This window comes from Pagrus pagrus, assembly GCF_965226575.1.
Source record: "Pagrus pagrus genome assembly, chromosome: 24".
NCBI lineage: Eukaryota > Metazoa > Chordata > Actinopteri > Spariformes > Sparidae > Pagrus > Pagrus pagrus.
This window is the reverse complement of record NC_140206.1, coordinates 1651873-1675623: the sequence shown is the minus strand read 5'-3', so window position 1 is coordinate 1675623 and position 23751 is coordinate 1651873. Positions and strand designations below refer to the sequence as shown.

The 23751-nt window shown below is 43.1% G+C and overlaps 2 protein-coding genes across 2 annotated transcripts; one reads left to right on the top strand and one right to left on the bottom strand.

The window, feature by feature from the left end:
- The first annotated feature begins 4666 nt into the window (after positions 1–4666).
- Positions 4667–7533, top strand: LOC311253491 (dynein light chain Tctex-type 1-like). The gene is made up of 5 exons (XM_084347506.1): positions 4667–4824; positions 5178–5219; positions 5850–5973; positions 6084–6161; positions 7023–7533. Exons 1-5 carry the CDS (start codon positions 4789–4791, stop codon positions 7094–7096), a joined length of 354 nt encoding a protein of 117 aa, XP_084203632.1. The 5' UTR covers positions 4667–4788; the 3' UTR covers positions 7097–7533.
- Positions 7534–7882: 349 nt separating this feature from the next.
- Positions 7883–16181, bottom strand: cybb (cytochrome b-245, beta polypeptide (chronic granulomatous disease)). The gene is made up of 13 exons (XM_084347475.1): positions 16083–16181; positions 15057–15149; positions 12678–12788; positions 12492–12576; positions 12037–12185; positions 11027–11208; positions 10402–10534; positions 10180–10272; positions 9804–10057; positions 9204–9366; positions 8957–9103; positions 8748–8872; positions 7883–8571 (listed from the first exon to the last, which is right to left on the bottom strand). The coding sequence occupies exons 1-13, from the start codon at positions 16125–16127 to the stop codon at positions 8454–8456; spliced, it is 1698 nt and encodes a 565-aa protein (XP_084203601.1). The 5' UTR covers positions 16128–16181; the 3' UTR covers positions 7883–8453.
- Positions 16182–23751: the final 7570 nt, after the last annotated feature.

The following is a 23751-nucleotide window of genomic DNA, read 5'->3' as shown; positions in this document are numbered from 1 at the left end:
GGCAACATTGTTAGCTAGGTGTAGGGTAGAGAAACTGTTAGCTAGGTGTAGAGCAGAAGCACTGTTAGCTAGGTGTAGAGTAGAAACACTGTTAGCTAGGTGTAGCGCAGAGGCACTGTTAGCTAGGTGTAGAGTAGAAACACTGTTAGCTAGGTGTAGCGCAGAGGCACTGTTAGCTAGGTGTAGAGTCACAACATTGTTAGCTAGGTGTAGAGTAGAGAAACTGTTAGCTAGGTGTAGACCAGAGGCACGGTTAGCTAGGTGTAGAGCAGAAGCACTGCTAGCTAGGTGTGGAGTAGAGAAACTGTTAGCTAGGTGTAGAGCAGAGGCACTGTTAGCTAGGAGTAGAGTGGCAACACTGTTAGCTAGGTGTAGAGCAGAGGCACTGTTAGCTAGGTGTAGAGTGGCAACATTGTTAGCTAGGTGTGGAGTAGAGAAACGGTTAGCTAGGTGTAGAGCAGAGGCACTGTTAGCTAGGTGTGGAGTAGAGAAACTGTTAGCTAGGTGTAGCGCAGAGGCACTGTTAGCTAGGTGTAGTGTGGCAACATTGTTAGCTAGGTGTAGAGTAGAGAAACTGTTAGCTAGGTGTAGAGCAGAGGCACTGTTAGCTAGGTGTAGAGTGGCAACATTGTTAGCTAGGTGTGGAGTAGAGAAACTGTTAGCTAGGTGTAGAGCAGAGGCACTGTTAGCTAGGTGTAGAGTGGCAACACTGTTAGCTAGGTGTAGAGCAGAGGCACTGTTAGCTAGGTGTAGAGCAGAGGCACTGTTAGCTAGGTGTGGAGCAGAGGCACTGTTAGCTAGGTGTAGAGCAGAGGCACTGTTAGCTAGGTGTGGAGTAGAGAAACGGTTAGCTAGGTGTAGAGCAGAGGCACTGTTAGCTAGGTGTGGAGTAGAGAAACTGTTAGCTAGGTGTAGCGCAGAGGCACTGTTAGCTAGGTGTAGTGTGGCAACATTGTTAGCTAGGTGTGGAGTAGAGAAACGGTTAGCTAGGTGTAGAGCAGAGGCACTGTTAGCTAGGTGTGGAGTAGAGAAACTGTTAGCTAGGTGTAGCGCAGAGGCACTGTTAGCTAGGTGTAGTGTGGCAACATTGTTAGCTAGGTGTCGAGTAGAGAAACGGTTAGCTAGGTGTAGAGCAGAGGCACTGTTAGCTAGGTGTGGAGTAGAGAAACTGTTAGCTAGGTGTAGCGCAGAGGCACTGTTAGCTAGGTTTAGAGTGGCAACATTGTTAGCTAGGTGTAGAGTAGAGAAACTGTTAGCTAGGTGAAGAGTGGCAACATTGTTAGCTAGGTGAAGAGTGGCAACATTGTTAGCTAGGTGTAGGGTAGAGAAACTGTTAGCTAGGTGTAGAGCAGAAGCACTGTTAGCTAGGTGTAGAGTAGAAACACTGTTAGCTAGGTGTAGCGCAGAGGCACTGTTAGCTAGGTGTAGAGTAGAAACACTGTTAGCTAGGTGTAGCGCAGAGGCACTGTTAGCTAGGTGTAGAGTGACAACATTGTTAGCTAGGTGTAGAGTAGAGAAACTGTTAGCTAGGTGTAGACCAGAGGCACGGTTAGCTAGGTGTAGAGCAGAAGCACTGCTAGCTAGGTGTGGAGTAGAGAAACTGTTAGCTAGGTGTAGAGCAGAGGCACTGTTAGCTAGGAGTAGAGTGGCAACACTGTTAGCTAGGTGTAGAGCAGAGGCACTGTTAGCTAGGTGTAGAGTGGCAACATTGTTAGCTAGGTGTGGAGTAGAGAAACGGTTAGCTAGGTGTAGAGCAGAGGCACTGTTAGCTAGGTGTGGAGTAGAGAAACTGTTAGCTAGGTGTAGCGCAGAGGCACTGTTAGCTAGGTGTAGTGTGGCAACATTGTTAGCTAGGTGTAGAGTAGAGAAACTGTTAGCTAGGTGTAGAGCAGAGGCACTGTTAGCTAGGTGAAGAGTGGCAACATTGTTAGCTAGGTGTAGAGTGGCAACATTGTTAGCTAGGTGTGGAGTAGAGAAACTGTTAGCTAGGTATAGAGCAGAGGCACTGTTAGCTAGGTGTAGCGCAGAGGCACTGTTAGCTAGGTGTAGAGTAGAAACACTGGTAGCTAGGTGTAGCGCAGAGGCACTGCTAGCTAGGTGTAGAGTGGCAACACTGTTAGCTAGGTGTAGCGCAGAGGCACTGTTAGCTAGGTGAAGAGTGGCAACATTGTTAGCTAGGTGAAGAGTGGCAACATTGTTAGCTAGGTGAAGAGTGGCAACATTGTTAGCTAGGTGTAGGGTAGAGAAACTGTTAGCTAGGTGTAGAGCAGAAGCACTGTTAGCTAGGTGTAGAGTAGAAACACTGTTAGCTAGGTGTAGCGCAGAGGCACTGTTAGCTAGGTGTAGAGTAGAAACACTGTTAGCTAGGTGTAGCGCAGAGGCACTGTTAGCTAGGTGTAGAGTGACAACATTGTTAGCTAGGTGTAGAGCAGAGGCACTGTTAGCTAGGTGTAGAGTGGCAACATTGTTAGCTAGGTGTAGAGTAGAGACACTGTTAGCTAGGTGTAGAGTGGCAACATTGTTAGCTAGGTTTGGGGTAGAGTGGCAACATTGTTAGCTAGGTGTAGAGTGGCAATATTGTTAGCTAGGTGTGGAGTAGAGAAATTGTTAGCTAGGTGTAGAGCAGAGGCACTGTTAGCTAGGTGTAGAGCAGAGGCACTTTTAGCTAGGTGTAGTGCAGAGGCACTGCTAGCTAGGTGTAGAGCAGAGGCACTGTTAGCTAGGTGTACAGCAGAGACACTGTTAGCTAGGTGTAGAGTGGCAACATTGTTAGCTAGGTGTGGAGTAGAGGCACTGTTAGCTAGGTGTAGTGCAGAGGCACTGTTAGCTAGGTGTAGAGCAGAGGCACTGTTAGCTAGGTGTACAGCAGAGACACTGTTAGCTAGGTGTAGAGTGGCAACAATGTTAGCTAGGTGTAGAGTAGAGAAACTGTTAGCTAGGTGTAGAGTGGCAACAATGTTAGCTAGGTGTAGGAAACTGTTAGCTAGGTGTACAGCAGAGACACTGTTAGCTAGGTGTAGAGTGGCAACAATGTTAGCTAGGTGTAGAGTAGAGAAACTGTTAGCTAGGTGTAGAGCAGAGGCACTGTTAGCTAGGTGTAGAGTGGTAACATTGTTAGCTAGGTGTAGAGTAGAGAAACTGTTAGCTAGGTGTAGAGCAGAGGCACTGTTAGCTAGGTGTAGAGCAGAGACACTGTTAGCTAGGTGTAGAGTGGCAACATTGTTAGCTAGGTGTGGAGTAGAGAAACTGTTAGCTAGGTGTAGAGTGGCAACATTGTTAGCTAGGTGTAGAGCAGAGACACTGTTAGCTAGGTGTAGAGTGGCAACATTGTTAGCTAGGTGTGGAGTAGAGAAACTGTTAGCTAGGTGTAGAGTGGCAACATTGTTAGCTAGGTGTAGAGCAGAGACACTGTTAGCTAGGTGTAGAGTGGCAACATTGTTAGCTAGGTGTGGAGTAGAGAAACTGTTAGCTAGGTGTAGAGTGGCAACATTGTTAGCTAGGTGTAGAGCAGAGACACTGTTAGCTAGGTGTAGAGTGGCAACATTGTTAGCTAGGTGTGGAGTGGCAACAATGTTAGCTAGGTGTAGAGTAGAGAAACTGTTAGCTAGGTTTATAGCAGAGACACTGTTAGCTAGGTGTAGAGTGGCAACATTGTTAGCTAGGTGTAGAGTGGCAACATTGTTAGCTAGGTGTAGAGCAGAAGCACTGCTAGCTAGGTGTGGAGTAGAGAAACTGTTAGCTAGGTGTAGAGCAGAGGCACTGTTAGCTAGCTTTACTCAGTGACGTACACAGCACGGTGTAACCCTACCCTATCAGAAACTAATGAATGAAGCCAGTTCTGCGTATGAGATACAGGAAGTAAAAACTGTCTTAAAACACGACAGGAACTATGTAAAACTCGGTCCTACCACACTCTAGCTTCATGCTATTCTCACCTCTTTCCCCGTTTCTTCATCAGTTATTAAATTAACTGTTGATTTGAATGAACCTTCTATATACCATCTGCACTGTAGACCAAGAACCTCCTGGTCCATCACAAATGGGCCGGTCTTTCACGTGTTTCATCAGCAGAGTTAAAAATTCTGGTCTTGGACCACCTGTGTCAACTCCCTCCTCAACAACACCAGCGTCATCGGCACATCTGAGCAGCACGTCACAGGTTTCAGGAGATGTTGCACTTAAACAGGCCTGGTAAGGTTAAAGCAAATAACACTAGCAGCAATAAAAGCAGAATATTCAATGCATCAAATGAAAATGATCATCAGGGTCAGTCTTTGTTCACTATATATATATATATATATATATATATATATATATATATATATATATATGGCTGTACAATGATGGTATCTGGTCACAGTGCAGGCAGCACAGAGGGACAGAGGGACAGTCACAGCATGATGGAGGGAGAGGACACAGAGACCTGCTCTGACTCATTTTTATATGTAAATATTAGCATTTTAGCTCAATAGCTTCCAGGTCATGTGATCAACTGACTCAAAATCATGTGGGATCATGTGACTACACTGGCTGCATGAGATACGCCTCTTGTTTTTACATTTTAAATGTAAAACTAACTTCACTGAAGTTGTTTTCACTGAATTAGCGGTAACACTCCAGCAGGTGTCAGCAGCTAGCTCGCTATCGCGCCTTTTCTTCTTCGGGGGTTTGTTGTCGCTCTTCTTCTTCGTCGGCTCTGTTGACAGCTCACAGGAAGTCACAACATCTCCGCGTTTTCTCCTGTTTTGACTCCGCACAGTGACTTCCAGCTCCTCACCGCAGCGATCGATGAGAGGAATGGAGGAATATCACAACGGCAACGAGGTCTGTCTGTGACGCGACGTGTCTTTAATATGTGACGCTAGAAACCAGCGAGCTAACAGCTGGCTAGCTGCCCAAGCTAGCCGCTCCTAGCGTCACGTCCAAGCTGATTTTTGATGCTAATTCTTTATTTTTCAGTGTAAAATCACGATGCAACACTGCGTTTTATACCAGAACTAGCTTGTTATCTGTTTATATATGAGTTATTGTGTGTTTCTTGCATTAATCCTACAGGGATTTAACGCTAAACTGTGATTTATGTGCTTAATAACCAGGTTTTAATGTGTCTGTAGCTGGTTTTAACAGTCTTCTAACGTTGTTGTATGTAAAATGTGTGTGTTGTTTCACACTTTCAGGGCTCCTTCAACTCTGAGGAGGCTGATAACATCGTGAAAGAGGTAATCACAACCATTTAACATCGAGTCCAGCTCTGTCTCTCACTTTAAAGGTTGTTATCATCATTATTATCCTGTCAGACCAATGAAACACGCAGACGTTTGTTGGTGAATGTATGAAATTAAATGCAAATAAGTAAAAAACCAACATATATGATTGTGTAAACTATGGGCTGTACTGCAGAAGTTTTACGTGTAAATTGTCTTTAAATTTCTCTAAATGTTTGTTAGTTAAATGTTATCAGCCCCATTTTTGCTCCAGTAGAGAAACAAACTGCTGTGATCCTGCAGAGGTTCAGTTTTTATTATTAAGGAAAGTTTTTTAAGGTGAGAGTTAATAACTTTAGCTTCAGGCTGTTTTCAAAGTCTGTCTTTGTCACATGAGGCCGAAACCTCCTGACAGGTTAAATTTAGATGATATTCTTTGTCCCGTTACGTCTCAGCTCCTACGTGTGGTGACGAACTTATCAAAGAGAAAACACGTTAATGGTCAGGAATGATGCGTTTGTGCTGAAACAGGAAACAGTGTGTGCTCTGTGATTCAGTCTCCTCGGGGTGAACCAGCACCCAGTGACTCCCACATGACTGTAAACACTGACTTGTTATCTGTGTGTGTGTGTGTGTTAATGTCAGTGCATCGAGAGCGTCGTCGGGAGTGACGACTACAGCCAGAGTCTGGTGAACAAATGGACGGCCAGCATCGTGGAGCGCTGCCTCACACAGATGGTCAAAGTGGGGAAACCTTACAAATACATCGGTGTGTTCGAGTGAACTTCATCAGGCCTGCACACGTCCATGTTCCTAAATATGTGCTCCTGACGTGTGATTGCATCCAGAAGTGTTTATTGTGACTGTTTGTCCGTGCAGTGACGTGTGCTGTGATGCAGAAAACAGGAGCGGGCCTCCACACAGCTAACTCCTGCTACTGGGACACGGCCATGGACGGTAAGCAGAGTGTAAAGTCACAGAGAAACGTGATACTAATGATGCCAGATGGTTTTAAATTGACTTAACGAGCGCAACACTTTGATCCACCAATAAACACATAGAAGAAGAAGACCATGAGGAGCCACACAGTGTAGCCTACAGAGCCGAACGTGTCAGAGAGACAAGTGTGAATCTTCACCGGCCTCACGATTCGATTACGATTCAGCTGTCGACGATTCTCGATGCATCTCAGTGTTCGTCATCCTCGATGATCTATATCACTGCACACGGCGACTTTTCATCATTTAAATCCCCCTTTTATTCTGAAAGTCCTTCCAGTCCTCAGACTTACAGCGGGCTACAAAATAAAAGCTGCATCTTTTCAGTAATCAAACAAAACATGTCTCCATCTGCAGCGTCTTTCACGTGTGTCTACAATAATATAGTTTTCACATGGCAGCTTGAAGATGAAGCATTTACCGACTCTGCTGCACACACCTCTCTCAGAGTTGGACAGCAGAGTTGACAGCACCTCCTCAGATCTCGGCTGATCAGCTGCGCTGCTGTAACACTTATTATTTATGGCTGCAGACGTTAGCTTCAGGTGAAAATGGCCGACGTGATCAGTGATTGTTGTGAGGCAGAAGTCTCGTCCAGTTACGTTGACACGCAGCCTCTTTAAAGCCGATTATTTCTTATAAAAAGCGTTTTAAACCCACATTTTAACCTAATAAAACAGAGCTTTATGTTCTATTGTTATACGTTCAGTTACTTTCTGGTGTTTTATTCAGTGAAGTTCGGTTTTCTTTACTTCCTCTTCTTTTATTTCTGTTCATTGTTCCTCCATTTTCTCACCTGTGTGTTGTTTCCTCTCTGCAGGAAGCTGCACCGTCAGATGGGAGAACCGCACCATGTACTGTGTGGTCAGTGTGTTCGCTGTGGCTATCGCATAGGACACACACACACACACACACACACACACACACACACACACTCATAGATGACCATCACTACCGCCAGAGGAGGAGTGCACCGTGTTCATGTGACCAGCAGGGGGCCACAAAGTGCCACAGAGTCCACCTCCACACAGCTGTGTGTCGTCTCCGCTCGGTTAAAGCTGCAGAAAAGAAACCAGCTGTATTATTTTCTCGTGTTTCGGCCTTCAGATGCATGAAAACATCATCGTCTTATTGTATTTATCTTCTCATGTCACTGCAGTGCTTTAATAGTTTCATTTAGCTGATATTTATCACTGACAGCATGAAGCAGCTGAGATCAACACATTCAGTTTGATTCTTCTGTGTTTTCTGATGTTTGTCATCGTGTCAACGACAGGAAGAGGAGGGTTTTTGTACTCGGAGCTGCAGGAAAATAAACATGAAGAGATTTATTTGTGTTGATTCTGTTTATTTTGTACCTGAAGCTGAGAAAAGTTGTATTATTTCCCCCCTTGGTTTGAATTGTCTTGGATCCACTTCTGTGTTCTTAAACTTTAAAAATACATATAAAATAATACATTTATTTACATCACACAACGCTAAATAAACAGTTTATACACACATGTAAATCTATGCTTAATTTACTTTTACTTGGACTTATTAACTACATTTATTGCTAGAAGTACATGTCATATCTGACACTTTAAGACTTTAACTCAAGTACTATTCACAGAGTGACTTCGTGGACCAGAAGCCTGCAGGTTTGTAGCCAAACTAAACCAGAAACAATCAGAATTAGTCAGAATCAGCTTTATTGGCACACGTACAAAGAATTCATCTCCCAAAACTATTTACACAGGAGTAGCAGCAAAGCTAAAACAAGGACAGTAAAGCTGAACAGAAAAGGTAAAAAAACATTTAAAAAACCTATTAAAACCACATCCAGGATTCGCGTACAGTGTTTATAAATGCTGGCAAAGGTCGACTGATGTTCAGTAAATCAGATGAAAGTGGACAGGAAGTTTATTTCCTGTTTCTTGCCTCTCTAAGGTTGGAAAATAAAACCAAAACTGCTTTTCAGAAATCCTGACAAATAGAAAAAACTAAATAAAGATAAAAAAAATAGGAAGAAAAGTTTAGAAACCAGCAGTTTCACTGATCGATGTAGCAGAAAAAGGAGAACAAGGTAATGTGGAAAACACAGCGGAGTTATTTCTTCCATCTTTGAGCAACAACGGCGTCTTTACAAAACGTCTGCGGTGAGAAGTAAAGACAGATTTTCATGCACGTGATTCAAAATCTAACCGTCAGTCTCACTGATACTTGGGACGTTTCCTCGCGCTGTTTTCTGGTCGTCCTTCAGGAGTTTCTTCTAGAAGTTCTCTGTGTTGAAGATGAACTTGACGTCGGCCTCAGAGTGGGACAGACACTGTTTCTCCAGAGATTTGCCCAGCCGAGGTGGACCACACAGGAAGACGCCCACTTTAGTGCTGCAGGAGACCAACAATGCAATTATTAGTAGCAGTGATGGCAGGAAGCATGCGAGCAGCAGCAGGGACAACAAGGACTAAAGTTTCAAGTGAGGTGAAATAAAACAGTAACTAATGATTAAGTAATCAGTAGTTATGGGTCCACTGAGTAACTACTCTGTGTGTTAGGGCCTCACCCCGGGTGCTTCGTCGCAATGTTGGTGAACTCGTTGTCCCAGTTGGGTTTCCCGTAAAAAGTCTTCTGTTTGAGCCCTGTGATCGGGTCGTTCTCCGCCTCGTGGTGAACACGGAAGTGCGCCGCCTGACAAAGAAAAGACCACGTTTGTTCTCAGGGAAACGGTTCATTAGATTGAATGAAAAAGGTCGTCGCATGAGCCGGTCGTACCTCGGTCTCCTTCCAGCGGGTGAGGTAGATGTTGTAGCTGAGGAAGTCGGTCATTTCCTTCTCCGCCATCTGACCCTCCAGAGACTGCAGCAGGTCTGCAAACCACTCAAAGGCCTGCGTCTCCGGGCACAGCCAGTAGAAGTAGATCTGTGGACAACAGCAACACACAAACGTCTCTTTATTTACTGTGTTTTTAAGTAAACACATCTTTACTTCACCAGTTTGCTGGTGTGACAACCTGCCTCACCTTCTTGGTGAAGACCTCCTGGTTGTTCTGGATGCGTTTGTACCACACCGACTTGAGGATGGAGGCGAACGGAGTCACGCCGATTCCAGCGCCGACCAGCATCACGACCTCGTAACGAAACACGTCCTCGCTGGCTGTACCGAACGGGCCGTCGATGGCCAGCCTGGGAACACAGAGAGAGACTGATTAGACAGATATCGATCGGATCTAAACAACAAATATTTCCTGATGACAATGTCTCATGTCCACGAGTCCATCGGTCTGTCTTCTGAGTCAAAATGTGTCCCTGAAGGTAGCAGCTCTGAATAACTGCCTCTGCTTTTCATGGTTTGGTCTGCGGGAAGCAGAAAAATGTTCCAGCTTGCTCACCAGGACAACTACTTTGACGTTGGTATGATAGTAATATTGTATAATTTCAACAATTTCTCTGCCTCTCAACGCTGAAGGGAGAAAGAATTACAAAGATGTACAATAAAAGCCTCTGGGCTGTAAATGTGACCCCGACTGCTGGAGTTTCAAAGGAGAGCGGCATGGAGGAGGTGGAGGGTGCAATCAAATGTAATCACAGGCAATTTCAGCCGCAGTTTCCTGGTGCCTTACTTGGGTAGCTGCCAGGCCTCCTGAGGCTCCGTTTTGTCTCCTCCGCAGGCCTCGTACAGCCCCTGAGTCCAGTCTCCAACGATACGGATGTGGGCGCTGAAGTGGTCCTCCTCGGGGGCGGAGGTCAGGGTGAAGGGGTGCCACTCCAGCCGGGAGACGGACGGACACTGGATGAAGACGTACTGCCCCACCTCCATGTGGAAGCCTTTCTTCTTCATCTGCAGCTCCAGCGTCTTGGAGGGGTGCATCACCACCTGAGGGACAGGTGCGAACAGCATGTCACGTGACCCAATGACTCAAGATCAATGCTGAAATGCTGTTGTAGCCTCGACAGGCCGCAACAGCATACACGTCCTTTATTTTAGCACACACACACCTTGGTGACGACCACTTTCTGGTGGGATCGATAGAGGCGGACGAGCCTCTCGCACACGTAGAGGATCATGGGGCCCACAACGTACTTCCATGTCTGGAGAGAAGGAGCATTTATATTAATATCAACAGCTAGAAAGACGACGTCACATGCTCAGACCAGTGATTGAAGTAGACCGATCAACGTTAATCACTTGGAAAATCAGAAACATGTCTAACAGCTCACCATCGGTGGGTTTCCAGCAAACTCCGGTACAGGACAGAAGGAGCCGTTTTTTCCCCAGTCTTCAAACCGATCAGCACAATCCACCGGCTTACTGTCTTTCAGGCTATCCTTCGTCTGTCCTCGCACGATCCGCCTGCAGCCAATGAACAAAACACAGAGGAGATATTTAGTAATGAGCATTATTACTATTAACGTTAGTGAAACTGAGGGAATCTGAACCAAGTGTTTTAGTGTTTCAGGACTCGAAGAATATTAATATTGGCTGTAATTACTTAAAGTTGCACATTTGTTTACTTTATTAAATTTTATGCTGCACGTAGTTTAATATTTAAGGTAAAGTTGTTGATGTCCAAAGCAGAACCATAGAAAATGATGAGGTAAGTCCGAGTCTCAAAACAGGGTCACGGTTCGGTCAAGTTGAGTCAAGTCTGAGTCACGTTAGAGCCAAGACAGAGTCCAAACAGAGTCATAGTAGACACTGATTGTAGTCAAGTTTAAGTCACGGCCAAGTTGAAGCAGGGTCACGGTCGAGCAGATAAGTCTCAGATAAAGTGTCCGTAAATCAGAGTCCCTGACAGGCAGGTGCTTCTCGGAAAGGGATTGACTTTGTTTTGTGGCCTCTTACCCAAAGCCGTGGAGCACCAGTCCGATGAAGAAGATGACAAACAGATGGTGGGTGTACCAGAACACCTCGAAGTACGACCTGCGGATCACCTCCATGGATGACGTGATGATGAGGATGAGGGCCAGCGTGATGGCCACGCCCGTCAGCCCGGCGATGGTGGTGAACATGACGACGGTAGGATTCTGCACCAAAACACAGTCAGATATTCACTGATTGTCACTTTTTAAACTCTTTACCCTCAGTTCACACCACACAGCTCATCAGTCACGGCGTGGGTCGTGTCACCTCAAACATTTCCTCACTTGTTTCCTCTTGAATGACTTCTGCAGGTCATGTTTGTTGGCTAACTTCCCTCATGTACCAAATGTGTTTTGCCATAGTTCCTCTCCCTGTTGGGACATCCCCTGTAGGGTTTGGGTTGGACTTGTTTCTTTGGTGAGTGCCAGACAAAAGGAACTGAAATCAGTCTGTTTTTACAAGTCGGGTCAAGAGTAAGACATTAATACTTTGATCAGATGTTTTTCTTTGACAATAAAATAAGATTATTAAATGTAACGGCAAGTAAACTGCCATTAAACCTAACGTCACATTTAAAATCTTTGTTAACAGTGAAGGACAAAGAGGAGGATTTTTTTTCAGATTCAGAATATTTCTGATTTTGAGTGAAAAACCAACGTAGATCTGAAAACTGTTGGACGCCACGAGGAATCTGCTTATTTTATGTTTCGATGACACAAAAGATCTCTTTTGTTTCTGTTACTGCATCTGAAGAGAATCTGTGTTAGCAAAGAGGAAGGAGGAGAGGAATTACCAAATATCGAGGGACGAATGCCTCCAATGAGGAAGTTTGTTGGATGAAGAAATACTATTTTCTTTTTTACTCATGGAAACCAAATTTTGCAATTAAACAGAGGGGATTTCACATTTTTAGCAAGACAGTAGGCATCAAACTACAAGTAAAAAAAAAGAAGCTGCAACACTGAACTTGTATTCAGTCAACCACAACTCACCGTCTCGTTACTCCTGATGGGGTTCAGGAAGGAGGCGTTGTCCCCGTTGCCGATTTCAGACAGGACGAAGGGGAGAAGGCTGCTGTTGCGGTTCAGCTGGGCGTCCATGAAATACTCGAAGTTAAACAAGTGTGCAACGATGTGCACGGCTGTGAGAAAGAAGTTATATTAAGTGACTTTAATTCGTCAAAACTTCTCCAACAAAACCACGCAGGTCACATGAGACCGCAGAAGCTGCAAAATGCTGCTTATCTGCTGCAAATACTGGGCATCTGACAACTCTGGAGGAAAATGGGATAGAAATTTAAGACTCTTCTCTAGATAGACTGATGGCACCAGGGAGGCGTGATTTCCTGTGCCTCTAACAGCAGTCTTACTTTGTTACGAGGTATCAGTCTTCTCTGACTTGTGGAAAGTTGTTGTAACACTGTGAACGTCTTCGGTGAAAACAGTACCTGTATGGAAGGCGATCATGTAGGCCACCAGTTTGTGGAAGGTGATGTTTCGATCTAGCTGGCGAGCGGCTGTGCGGCTGCAGCACTGAGTACAGACAAGAACGATAACGAACGATGAGCGATTAAAGACAGAACGCTATACAACTTAATGTTAATGGTTAGGAGTAAGCGTCTCAGTGTGGATACCTGGATGGAGCCACGTAGGAAGGAAAGGAGGTTTCGACAGACTGGCAGCAGGATGAGCATACAGTTGAAGTTGAGGCAGGCAGCAGGAGCTCTGGCCCACGACAGAGCGTGCTGACGGGTTAAAGAAGAGCAGGGTTACTTCAAAATGTGACGAGCTTACGATGAAATACTCATTTTGAACTTAAGAGGGTTTTTTTAATGGAGAAAGGAGTTAAATAAAAGTCCAGATGTTAATTGGTGGAGTTTGTCTGGCTAACCACAAACTGACATGAACACAAAGAAGAACTAAAACTACATGGAAATGAGTTTGAGTCAAAGCAGGCAGCGAGGTCGTTGTCTGCATCTGAGGTTTCCTGGTTATTATCTGCAGATATTAATAACTCGTCTACAGATCTGTAGAAAGGAGCAGAGTAAAAGTGTCTCTTGTCCTTAAAAACATTGTTATGACGTGAATAAATAACTTTTGTTGCTCTGAGCCTGTATTTGGACCCACTAGCTGCACGGCTAACGAGCTAATAGCAGTGACATGTATCAGCAGTTAATCAGCAGGATTTACATAACGCACCTTTAATGAAAATCAAACACAATATTCCAGTTTGTCATTTGAATTTTCACGACGATAAATGTTTTACTTTTGTTTGTGTCATTTGTTGAATTGAGTTTCAGTTTTAATTTGGGCAGGAGTTGATTTAAATTGTATAAAGAAATTGATTTAACTTTAATGTTGGCAGCTTTATGCTTCCACAGGAGTTGACACACTTTTCATTTAAACTTTAACACTGGTAATCCACCCACACTGTCTCAGGCGGCACCACCATGTCTTCATTAATAAATCTTTATGTTTCTGTTGTTCATTAACACTCAACTCATCCTCACCGCTGTAAATTAATGACTTCACAGACAAACTTCACACTGACGTGTACATACTTTACATACTTTCTGGATTTATATGTATCATCGAAACCTCAACCTTTACCTTATAAAACCTTACAGGTTCTCTTAATATTTGAGCTTTTTTATCTATAAAAAGTACAAAGCAGCAACTTAAGAAGGTGTTACTCATCTCTCTGCATCTGTGATGATATTTAAATAGAGAAGAAACATAAGAAAGTGCTCAAGCAGCCTGTGTTTCACTTCTCACTGCAGCCAGCTGTGACCACAGAGCGATCTTTAACCTCACGTCAGACCTGCTTCCCTTCACTACGGTGCAGTTTAATTATAAACAGCAGGCAGTGCAGATAAAGCAGGTGTGATTACTGTGGGTGTGGAGGTGTTTGCGGGAATATATTATTTAGTGTTTCTCTGGAAATGCGTGTTAATTTGTACCTAACGATGTGTCAGCTGTGATAACGGTATTGTTTTTGTTATCTATCAAGGACTTAAAGGAACATTACACCCAAAAATGAACATTCAGTCATCATCTCCTCCCTCATGTTGATGGAAAGTCCGGTGAAGTCTCACAAAACATTTCTGGAGCTTCACAATAAAACAGGGTTGCAGCGTTCTGCTAAACAACTGAAGCAGCTGGGGACTTTTTTTACAACTTAAAACAATGAAAAATGCTCAAAAACTCCATGAAGAGGGAGCCGAATGAGCTGTTAGCACTTCCTGTTCGCAGCGTACTCATGTATGTACAGACAACTATCACTGGATCACTGTGATACTGAAGAAAACTTTAAAACACAACGTTTCTAAGGCAAGTTCTGCACATGTAAGGAGCGTTTCTGTTTCTTAAATCACTGTCTTCTTCAGAGTCATAACACACATGATATACATTTTTTTACATTCAGTGTGACTTCATTGAATTACTGAAGTAGACTTGCTTAGCTTACGAATTATTTCTTTGTCCTTTTGCGACTCGAGTCTGTAACATGTCAGTTTCCAAGAGGCCAAAGTGTTCAAGGTGCACGTGTCCGAAATTCAAATATACTCCGTTTGATGTCGTAGAAGTAGAGTTTTGACCTTTCAGAGGCCGTAACACGAGAACTTTTAGTGTTTTTGCCTAAAAAGTGACCTGAATAGTTGCGGCTGCATGACATACAGTTTTAAAAAAGGAGAAGAAGAAGAAGAGGAGTGGGGGGGCAGCTGCATTATTAGTTAAATTTGATGTTAATGTGGGGAACTTCCTCGTCTATTTAGAGGAACTGAGAAAGCCCGCTGACTGTTCATACTTTCCTACACCTTTCATGAATGGTTTGATTTGTCGTTTATATCTTATCAGATATGAAATGTGTGTGATGATTTGAATTTAAGGAACAGGACCGAGCCGAGGAAAGGCACAGCGTCACTTTGTGCCCTACATTAGTCAAAGTTTTCGATTTATTTAAAGTTTTTCATGAAGTGTAAATGATGAAAGAGTCTGTGGCCGGTCAGACTCACCCCGAGCAGGACTCTGGTGTAAAACCATGTCTCCCCGAGGAATCTCATGTAGAAATGGACAAACAGGAAGGCGTTGAGCCCGAGCCACACCAGCTGTAACACAAGCAGACACGTTTCATGTTCAGTCGAAAGGTTTCGCTCCAGTGAGTCAAAATACATCCAACCAAGAAACGTTTCACTGTTCAGAGATCAGAGGTTCAAATTGTGCAGATACAACACGAGAGTTTCACAACTGGTGGAAATAAACATGTTTAAAACACACAGCGGTCACGCTCCTTCACCCCGAGTCCAGTTTGGCTTTTCAAATTTAAAGTTAACTGGTCTAACTTGCATGTTTAGACGTGTTTCTCCACCATTTCTGTTTTCTTTGAATCATTTTTAAAAAGCCCAAATTTACCCTGTCATCCTCAAAAAAGCAAAGATTGGAAGAAAAGACTGTAACTTCTCTGCATGTCGACCATCCTGCAGCCCCTCAGCTTTACCTCAGGGCTCCAGTTCGACCTCCAAGTTGTGAACCACTGATGTCGAGGAACATTTACACATCACTGTTTTTAATGAGCACAGCTGAGATGTTTCAGCCCAGACGCTGACGTCTTCTAACCCAAACCAGAGCGTAATCACAGCGTGGTGACAAGAGAAGTTGCAGCTCAAAGAATCTACATTTATTCTGGTGATTGGGTCGGACTTACAGTCCGGCTGGAGTCTTTAAACCCTGTGGATCTGACGGATCCATCATTTCAGCTGCAGGACATCGAGCAAAACTATTTTAAAGTCTTATAAAGATCTCCACATTGTTGGATGAACTGTGGGAAAATGTTTGAAATGATGCACCAGACGCTTTAAATGTAGCTGCAATAAAGCGCTGGCGGAATTAAAGTGTCATCTTTACACCACTTTTTCTAACCGTTAAGATAAAATCAGAGTCCAACTGAACACAGCAGAGTCTAGATGAGTAAAGTTTAGCATCCAGTCTGTTCACAGAGAGAAGAGTCGATTTAACGGTAAATAAATTCAGATCACACTCACAATAACGAAGATGGAGAGTCCCTCGTTGGCAGCAAAGTTCCCCATGGTGTGAAGCGTAAAGTGCTCTGAGAAGGTGTGTGTGAGGGAGAGTGTGTTACCGTGATAACAGACGAGGAAGCAGGAAGCAGTGAAGGAGGAGAGTAAAGAGGGCGGCGAGCGGTGACTCACTTTATTACTTTCCTCAGGAGCAAATAAGGAAGTGACGCTCTCATTATTTTTCAGAAGGAAGTTTTGCAGCCGGGTTTCTGCTCAACGACTCCTTCAGTCCTGAAGCTGTTGAGTCTGAAAGGATCCTTATCGAGTCCGAGCGTCTAATCTCACTGCTGAGGCCTCAAATCAGAGTGGGTGCAAACAGAGGAAGGTCAGAGGTCAGAGAAAGATCAACAGAGAGCCTGAGGAGCAGTTTATGAAGGAGGATTCAGACTTTATATCACAAGCAGCCAGTTACCTGCAGCAACTTACTGACTTGATGTTTTTATGATAAATTAATTGTTTAGTTTATAAAAATGTCTGTTCAAGATCCCACAGTCCTTCCAATGTCGACCAGCCGTCCAAATACACAAGGTTTCAGTTTAAAACGGTCGTCTGGAGAACTTAAACTGCCAGAGTCGACAATAAATCAATTAATATGCCCTTAAATGCTCCCAAAATAATATACATAATCTATAAATTGATATAAATTGATATTTCTGTTTTAATATGCCTCTGTTTTTAACCACTTTCTCATTTAATCTTCTCTTTCATTTATCGATTTATTCATTTTAAAATGTATTTACGTATTTATATTCTGGATATTCTTTATACATTTCTGCGTCTTTACACAAATCAGAGCCAATCACAGCAAATACGGCGGTAAAATAACTAAACTGGTGGATTAATACAGAAGCAAATAAAAACAGACATATCGATTGATGTCACGTTTGATTAACGTGCATTAATATTTCAAATATTTGTTTTTGGTTCTTTTATTGTCGTTTTATTTTATTTATTTATGTTTGATTCTGGCAGTTTCAGGCCAGCACATCGTCACAGTGGATCAGAACCACTGACTCAAACGATTAACAGATTATCTTCTGCAGTGTTTCAGCAGGACCGGTGTCCATGTGGTCTCCTGCACAGAGTGGATTCAGACCAGGACCGTTAAATACCAAAGTCAACATGTTTCTGGCGTCAGAGACGTGAGGCGGAGTCTGAGTCCGGAGTGGCGTCGCCCTGCTGCCGTGGGTCCAGGTGACCGCTGAGGAGGAAGTTGATGCTCGGTGGAAGCGTTGTGAGGAAGTGGCCGATTTCTAAACGTGAAGTAAAACAGAAGAGCAGTTTCCACACGCTTCCTGTTTCACCTGTTGGGTTTAAATCAGAGCAAAGTGACGTGTTTCATCATCGTGTGCTGAAAGCATCAAGTGATTCTTGAGAAGATCCTAAAGTTACTAGTTACTTTACAGATTACATGTCGGTCAGAGCCAAAGCAGCTCGTTTAAATGTATTTATACTTATTGTTTATTTGTACTGAATACTTTGGGGTTGACCAAAATAAAATGACACAAATAAAAATGATTTAAAACTACTATTACTCTGATGCAGCATGTAATCTGTAAAGTAACTAGTAACTAACGTTATCAAATAAATGTAGTGGAGTGGAAGTATTAAGTAGCAGAAAATATAAATACTCAACTAAAGTACAAGTACCTAAAAATTGCTCTGAAGTACAGTACTTGAGTAAATATACTTATATTACACCACTTGTAATATCAGCTGATTACTGAGTACTGATACTTTGTTTCTTATCAGCAGGAAGTTTAATGAATGCAGCAGATAGTGATGGAAGTGAAGTACATTTACTCAAGTACAGATATGAGGTACTTGTACTTTACTTGAGTATTTCCATTTTCTGCTACTTTACACTTCCACTCGGCTTCATATTAGAGGCACATTTTGTACTTTTTATTCCACTACATTTATTTAATAACTGTAGTTACAAGTTACTTTTACTTTTTACTCAACTACAATAAATGCAGTTGAGTAAAAACTACAATATTGTAAAAAAATAAGTAAATAAATGTTGTGGAGTGAAAGTATAAAGTAGCAGAAAATAGAAATACCCAAGTAAAGTACAAGTACCTTGAAATTGCACTTAAGTACAGTACTTAGTTACATTCCATCACTGGTAATATCAGCTGATTACTGAGTACTGATACTTTGTTTCTCATAAGCAGGAAGTTTAATGAAGGCAGCAGACAGTGATGGAAGTGAAGTACATTTACTCAAGTACTGAACTTTTTTGTGTACTTGTACTTTACTTGAGGCAAATCTCATGTGTTTGTTTGTTTGTTTGTTTGTTTGTTTGTTGTTTGTTTCCATCACATCACAGCTGCAGGCTTCATGTTTATTAATAAACACGTCACAGGAACATTAAATGACGCGTCCAGCTTGAATGTAATCTTTTTGTAATGCTGTGATAAAGAACGATTCACACGATGAAGCTTTCAGCGCGATTTGCGGCGCTCGCTCTGGATTATTGTCCATCAGATCACCGCTGGATGTGCACAGGGATTAAAAGTCGGCGCTTACATCACACCAATTGAGTTAAAATGGCGAGCATTAGGCGCCATGGAGCTGAACGCCATGATGAGCGGAGAAGAAAATGGCTGCCTCATCGACAGCGTGCGTTTGTTTTAACTCTGCTCGGGCCGTTAGTGTCTGCGGGCGTGTTACTGATAAAGTTTGAACGATTTGAACGAGTCATAAACAAACTGATAAATGAATAAAGATTAAATCTGCCGCCTGAAACTGTGTTGGTGCGCTGCTGCCACCTGGCAGCAGGAGGCCGAGCCTGACAGGTAACTGAGTACTTATACTCAACTACTGTTCCCCCAAAGATCCAAAGTAACTATTGTACTTTTACTCTCCAGATTCATCAACAGATACAGTATGGTGTGTGTGTGTGTGTGTGTGTGTGTGTGTGTGTGTGTGTGTGTGTGGTTGCAGCAGCAGATACATAATTCAGAGCGAACAATGTTGAAGTTTAATTGCAGAGTGACAAACAGGCGAAGTGACAGAATGAGTCCAATACCACACACACACACACACACACGCACACACACACACACACACACACACACACACACACACACACACACACACACACACACAGCACGATTAAAGGAACAGTTCACCAGAAGTCAGGTGACGTTTCTGGAGCTTCACAGATAAAATATCTGTTATTTTTATCTGATATGTTATTATTTATTATACGTTTCCCTTTATGTACGAGGGCTCTCAGCTTCATTTCCAAGGCTGTCATTTCCTCCCTCGGCTCTCTTCGCCCCGAGTCTCTATTATTTCTTTCCCATGTTATGTTATGACGGCCTCTCCATCTGGTCGCCATAAGAAACGAGAAACGCTGCCTCGACCTCGCAGCGTACATACGCTGAAGGTTTGTGCATCCTTGAGTCGCGATACAAAGACAGATGATAAGCGATGACGTGAACTCAAACAATACAGATGAAGGTTGTCCTCAGTCGAAGCTCTGCTGATGATGAAAACTTCAGGTTGGAGACTGTAACATACTCAGACACGTGGACCTTTTGGTGTTTTAAGGTGCTGAAAATCCTATAAATCTTTTACAGACATTCATGGTCCCCAGAGGAAACCGACAGAGCATCACAGGTGACGTGAACTGAAGAAGAACAATGACTGAAAAGACTAATTTCATCATGAAATAATGTCCACATTGTTTCATCAATGAATTTATTAGTTTTGTAAAACAAAGTACAGATACCCGAAAAATCTACTAATGTAAAGTATTTGTACTTTGTCACTTCCCACCTCTGGCACGGCTACAAACTCTTAGCGTTCACTTGTCGTGACACAAATTTAGCTCAGTATGTCTGTACATTTCTCAGTAAACGTTACTAACAGCTTTGTAAATAAGTCAAGAGATGCAGCTGTCAGCGAGGAGCTCTCAGCGCCGATCAGTAGGACTCCTGGTGGAGAAGGAGTCTGCCGGAGGTCTCTGGGCTGCAGCGTTTTCTGTGGCTCAGACACATAAAGGAGAAACCATCGCCCGGCAGGCCACTCTGTGATTATGCATTGTGAAATGGGTCGGTGGTGATGTCACAGTCACTATGCAACGGATTTAATCTAATCCCCTTCCCTCAGATTAGGAGGGAAAATCACTGGAAGGCTTTCGTCTAAATTACACACCATGGGAGCGTTGCTTTAACCTTCACCGTCAACGTATGCTGCAGGGCTTCACCCTGTGTCGACTGTTGACATTTAACAGGCCGGAGGTGACTGCCGTGTTAAAGATAAAGACAATATCAGTGCAGCAGCGGAGAGTTAATAAGCTGCAGCACAAGATAAAATGGCCTGACCTTCCATGAACACAGTCTCAAACAGCCCTCCATAGATATAAAACACCATGGACACCATGGAGGCTATGGTGAAAAAATAATGACCCCAAAAAAACAAACTACAAAACTCATTAAAATGTCGCCGAATTAGCTGTTAGCACTTCCTGTTCGCAGTGTGCTCGTAGATGTACAGACAACTAACACTGGATTACTTTGACACTGAAGAAAACTTAAAAACGTGAGATTTCTAAGGCAAGTTCTGCACATGTAAGGTAACCCATTACTCAGAAGCCCCACAATCCCAAATTGATTCGCACCCTCGATTTATTTACACCCTCGATGCGTGGTCAAGCTCGTGCACCCACTTCAGGTGGAGTCGCGCTTCATGCTCCTTATATGTGCAGAACTTGCTTGAGAAACATCGTGTTTCTAAGTTTTCTTCAGTATGATAGTCGTCTGTCCTGTTTCATTCTGTATCTCATGAGTTTCTCCCTCCACATGTCATCAATGGAGATCCTTCACTGCACTGTCTATGCATGTAGCGCTGCTCAACGTGTCAATGATGCATGAGCTCCTTCCTGCATGACAGCAGGCCATTTGTAATATGATTGTAAGAAGTGAATCTTTATCAGTAGGGATGGTAACAGACAGGCTGCAGAGGTTACTGTAGCCTCTGCTGTTGCAATCAATAAAGCAGAATCAAGTTGTCTGTCAGAGCAATTTTCTCCACACTTGATGATATTGTGTTCTCATATTCTCATATTGGTTGGTTGGTTGGTTGGTTGGTCGGTCGGTCGGTTGGTCGGTTGGTTGGTTGGTTGGTCAGTTGGTTGGTTGGTTGGTCAGTTGGTTGGTTAGGTGGTCGGGTTGTTTGTTAAATCAAGCACCATTTTCTGAGTCTCCCGGAGCAGCTAGCAGAGTCTGTTAGCTGTATACTTTATTTCGTCCACCCTGCCTCTGTCTGTTAATATGCCATTTTCTGTGTGAGTTGTTCACCCATGTTGACCAAAGTCTGTCATCCATGTGCGGTCTTGGTTGATGTACGAGAGGTTTAAAGTTCAACCACAGGCTCTTTAATATATAGCTCCTTCACGTTTCAGCTGGTAGAAAAATGCTTTTAAACAAAACCCGCCGCTCCTCCCTCCTTCACATCAACATTTAGCTGCCCTGTCGCCTCTGAGGCTGCATCCAGGGATCTGGATCTGTTCGATGAATCATTCAGAGGGAGGATGCACTCCAGCTAATTTGAGTCATGCCTCTTGGCTCCGGGGCAGCAGGCAGTCATGCTGTTCTCATTGGTTAAACATCAGTGAGGAGACGGTGAACCAACAGAGCGACATAGAGTCGAGGCCTCCCAGCATGAACCAAACAAGCTGCTCTGGAGAATAATCTGATTATTTTCGTCTCTGTGGGGCAAAGCTAATACTGATGTGAGCTGACTGCTCTTTCACACGTTGTATAAGGCTGACGGTGCTGCTGCAGGGTCCAGGTTTTCCTAAAAACCACCAGCAACACATAGTGATTCATCTTGAAACAACTTTTAATGTGTCTGACTTGGGCCATTATACGTCATTACAAGTTTCTAACCCCATTAAGGTTTAAAAATAGCCGTATATATGACATTCATTTGCCAGTTTTCTTGGGTCATGTGATTGGCCGAAAGATTCTTTAATGAGAAATGCCATCATTGAAAAACAATATATATTTAAAAAAGGGTATTTTAAAGCAACAATTGTTATTTCCTGAGTTTATTTTGACCTTGAAAACACTGACACCTGAGGAAGAAGTCTCACCACAATCGGTCTATTATTAGTAACCAGTGGTGCCCAGGCCTCCCTGAGGAGATCAGACTGGCAGGCACCAAAACCTCTCCTGAATCCCTCTTTAAAACATATTTGTATCAGTGTGTGTGTATCAGTGTGTGTATCAGTGTGTGTGTATCAGTGTGTGTGTAAGGTTATTAGGTCAGTTATTACCTCCGCCAAGGAGTTTATGTTTTCACCTGTGTCCGTTTGGTCGGTTGGTTGGTTGATATGTTGGTTGGTTGGTTGGTTCATTAGTTGATGTGTTGGTTGGTTGGTTGGTTCATTAGTTGATGTGTTGGTTGGTTGGTTGGTTGGTTGGTTGATGTGTTGGTTGGTTGGTTGGTTGGTTGGTTGGTGCGTCGGTTGGTTGGTTGGTTGGCTCATTGGTTGATGTGTTGGTTGGTTGGTTGGTTAGTTGGTTGGTTGGTTGGTTGGTTGGTTGATGTGTTGGTTGGTTGGTTGGTTGGTTGGTTGGCTCATTGGTTGATGTGTTGGTTGGTTGGTTGGTTGGTTGGTTGATGTGTTGGTTGGTTGGTTGGTTGGTTGGTTGGTTGGCTCATTGGTTGATGTGTTGGTTGGTTGATTGGTTGGTTGGTTGGTTAGGCTTGATTGAGTGGACTGTAGGGCCTTGGGAGAGGTGTGCGTGCTACTGAGTGCCATTCTAGTATCTAATATTGTGTAAGAAATTATTTTATTTTGCTTATTTTACTCATTTTGCTTCATGTTGTAAAACCCTTAAACTTGTTTTTTAATCATTCTCTACAAATGTATTTTGTATATCGAAGCACTTTGGATTATTTATTTAATAGTATTCATTCATTCATTTATTTTGAATATTGGCCACTTCGATGTTCCATATTCTAGGTGAAATGACTGTGACTGTATTAGACAACAACATGTGAACACAAGATTTTAAGAAAAGGAAAACATTCAGCTTTCTAGGAACTGCAGCTGATGAATAAGGCACCACAGTAGTTGTTAAATCTTTCTTAGAAAACCGGACGGACCGGATTTCCCCAGGTTCTTTAATTGGAAACGAAGTGGAGACAACATGACCCCAATTACAAACAAACAGAGGTTAGAAAAATATAGATGCAAACACTAAATTATGAGATATAATATTAAGATTGATTCACTAATTCATAATGACACAATTCTAATTATTATTATTATATAAGTTTTTTCCCCAACATTTTAATTTCATCACTACTATTATTTTGACTTAGAGACAATATTTTGAGATAATGTCGACCTAGTTTATTTTAATATTAATTTAGTGTCATCTTGTGGTGTAGATACTGAACATCTCACCTTCCACTGTGGTGGAAACATGAAAAACACAACAGGCTCTTCTTCTTGTCCCTTCTGGGCTACCGTAGGACGTGGCACAGGCCCTGCTCCCTCTGTAGATATAAAAGGTTCAATCTGAGGTGAGGAAAATGATTCTTGGTGATTTTACGCTCATGAAAACACAATTATTATAATATATTTAATTTCTGCCATTGGATTCCC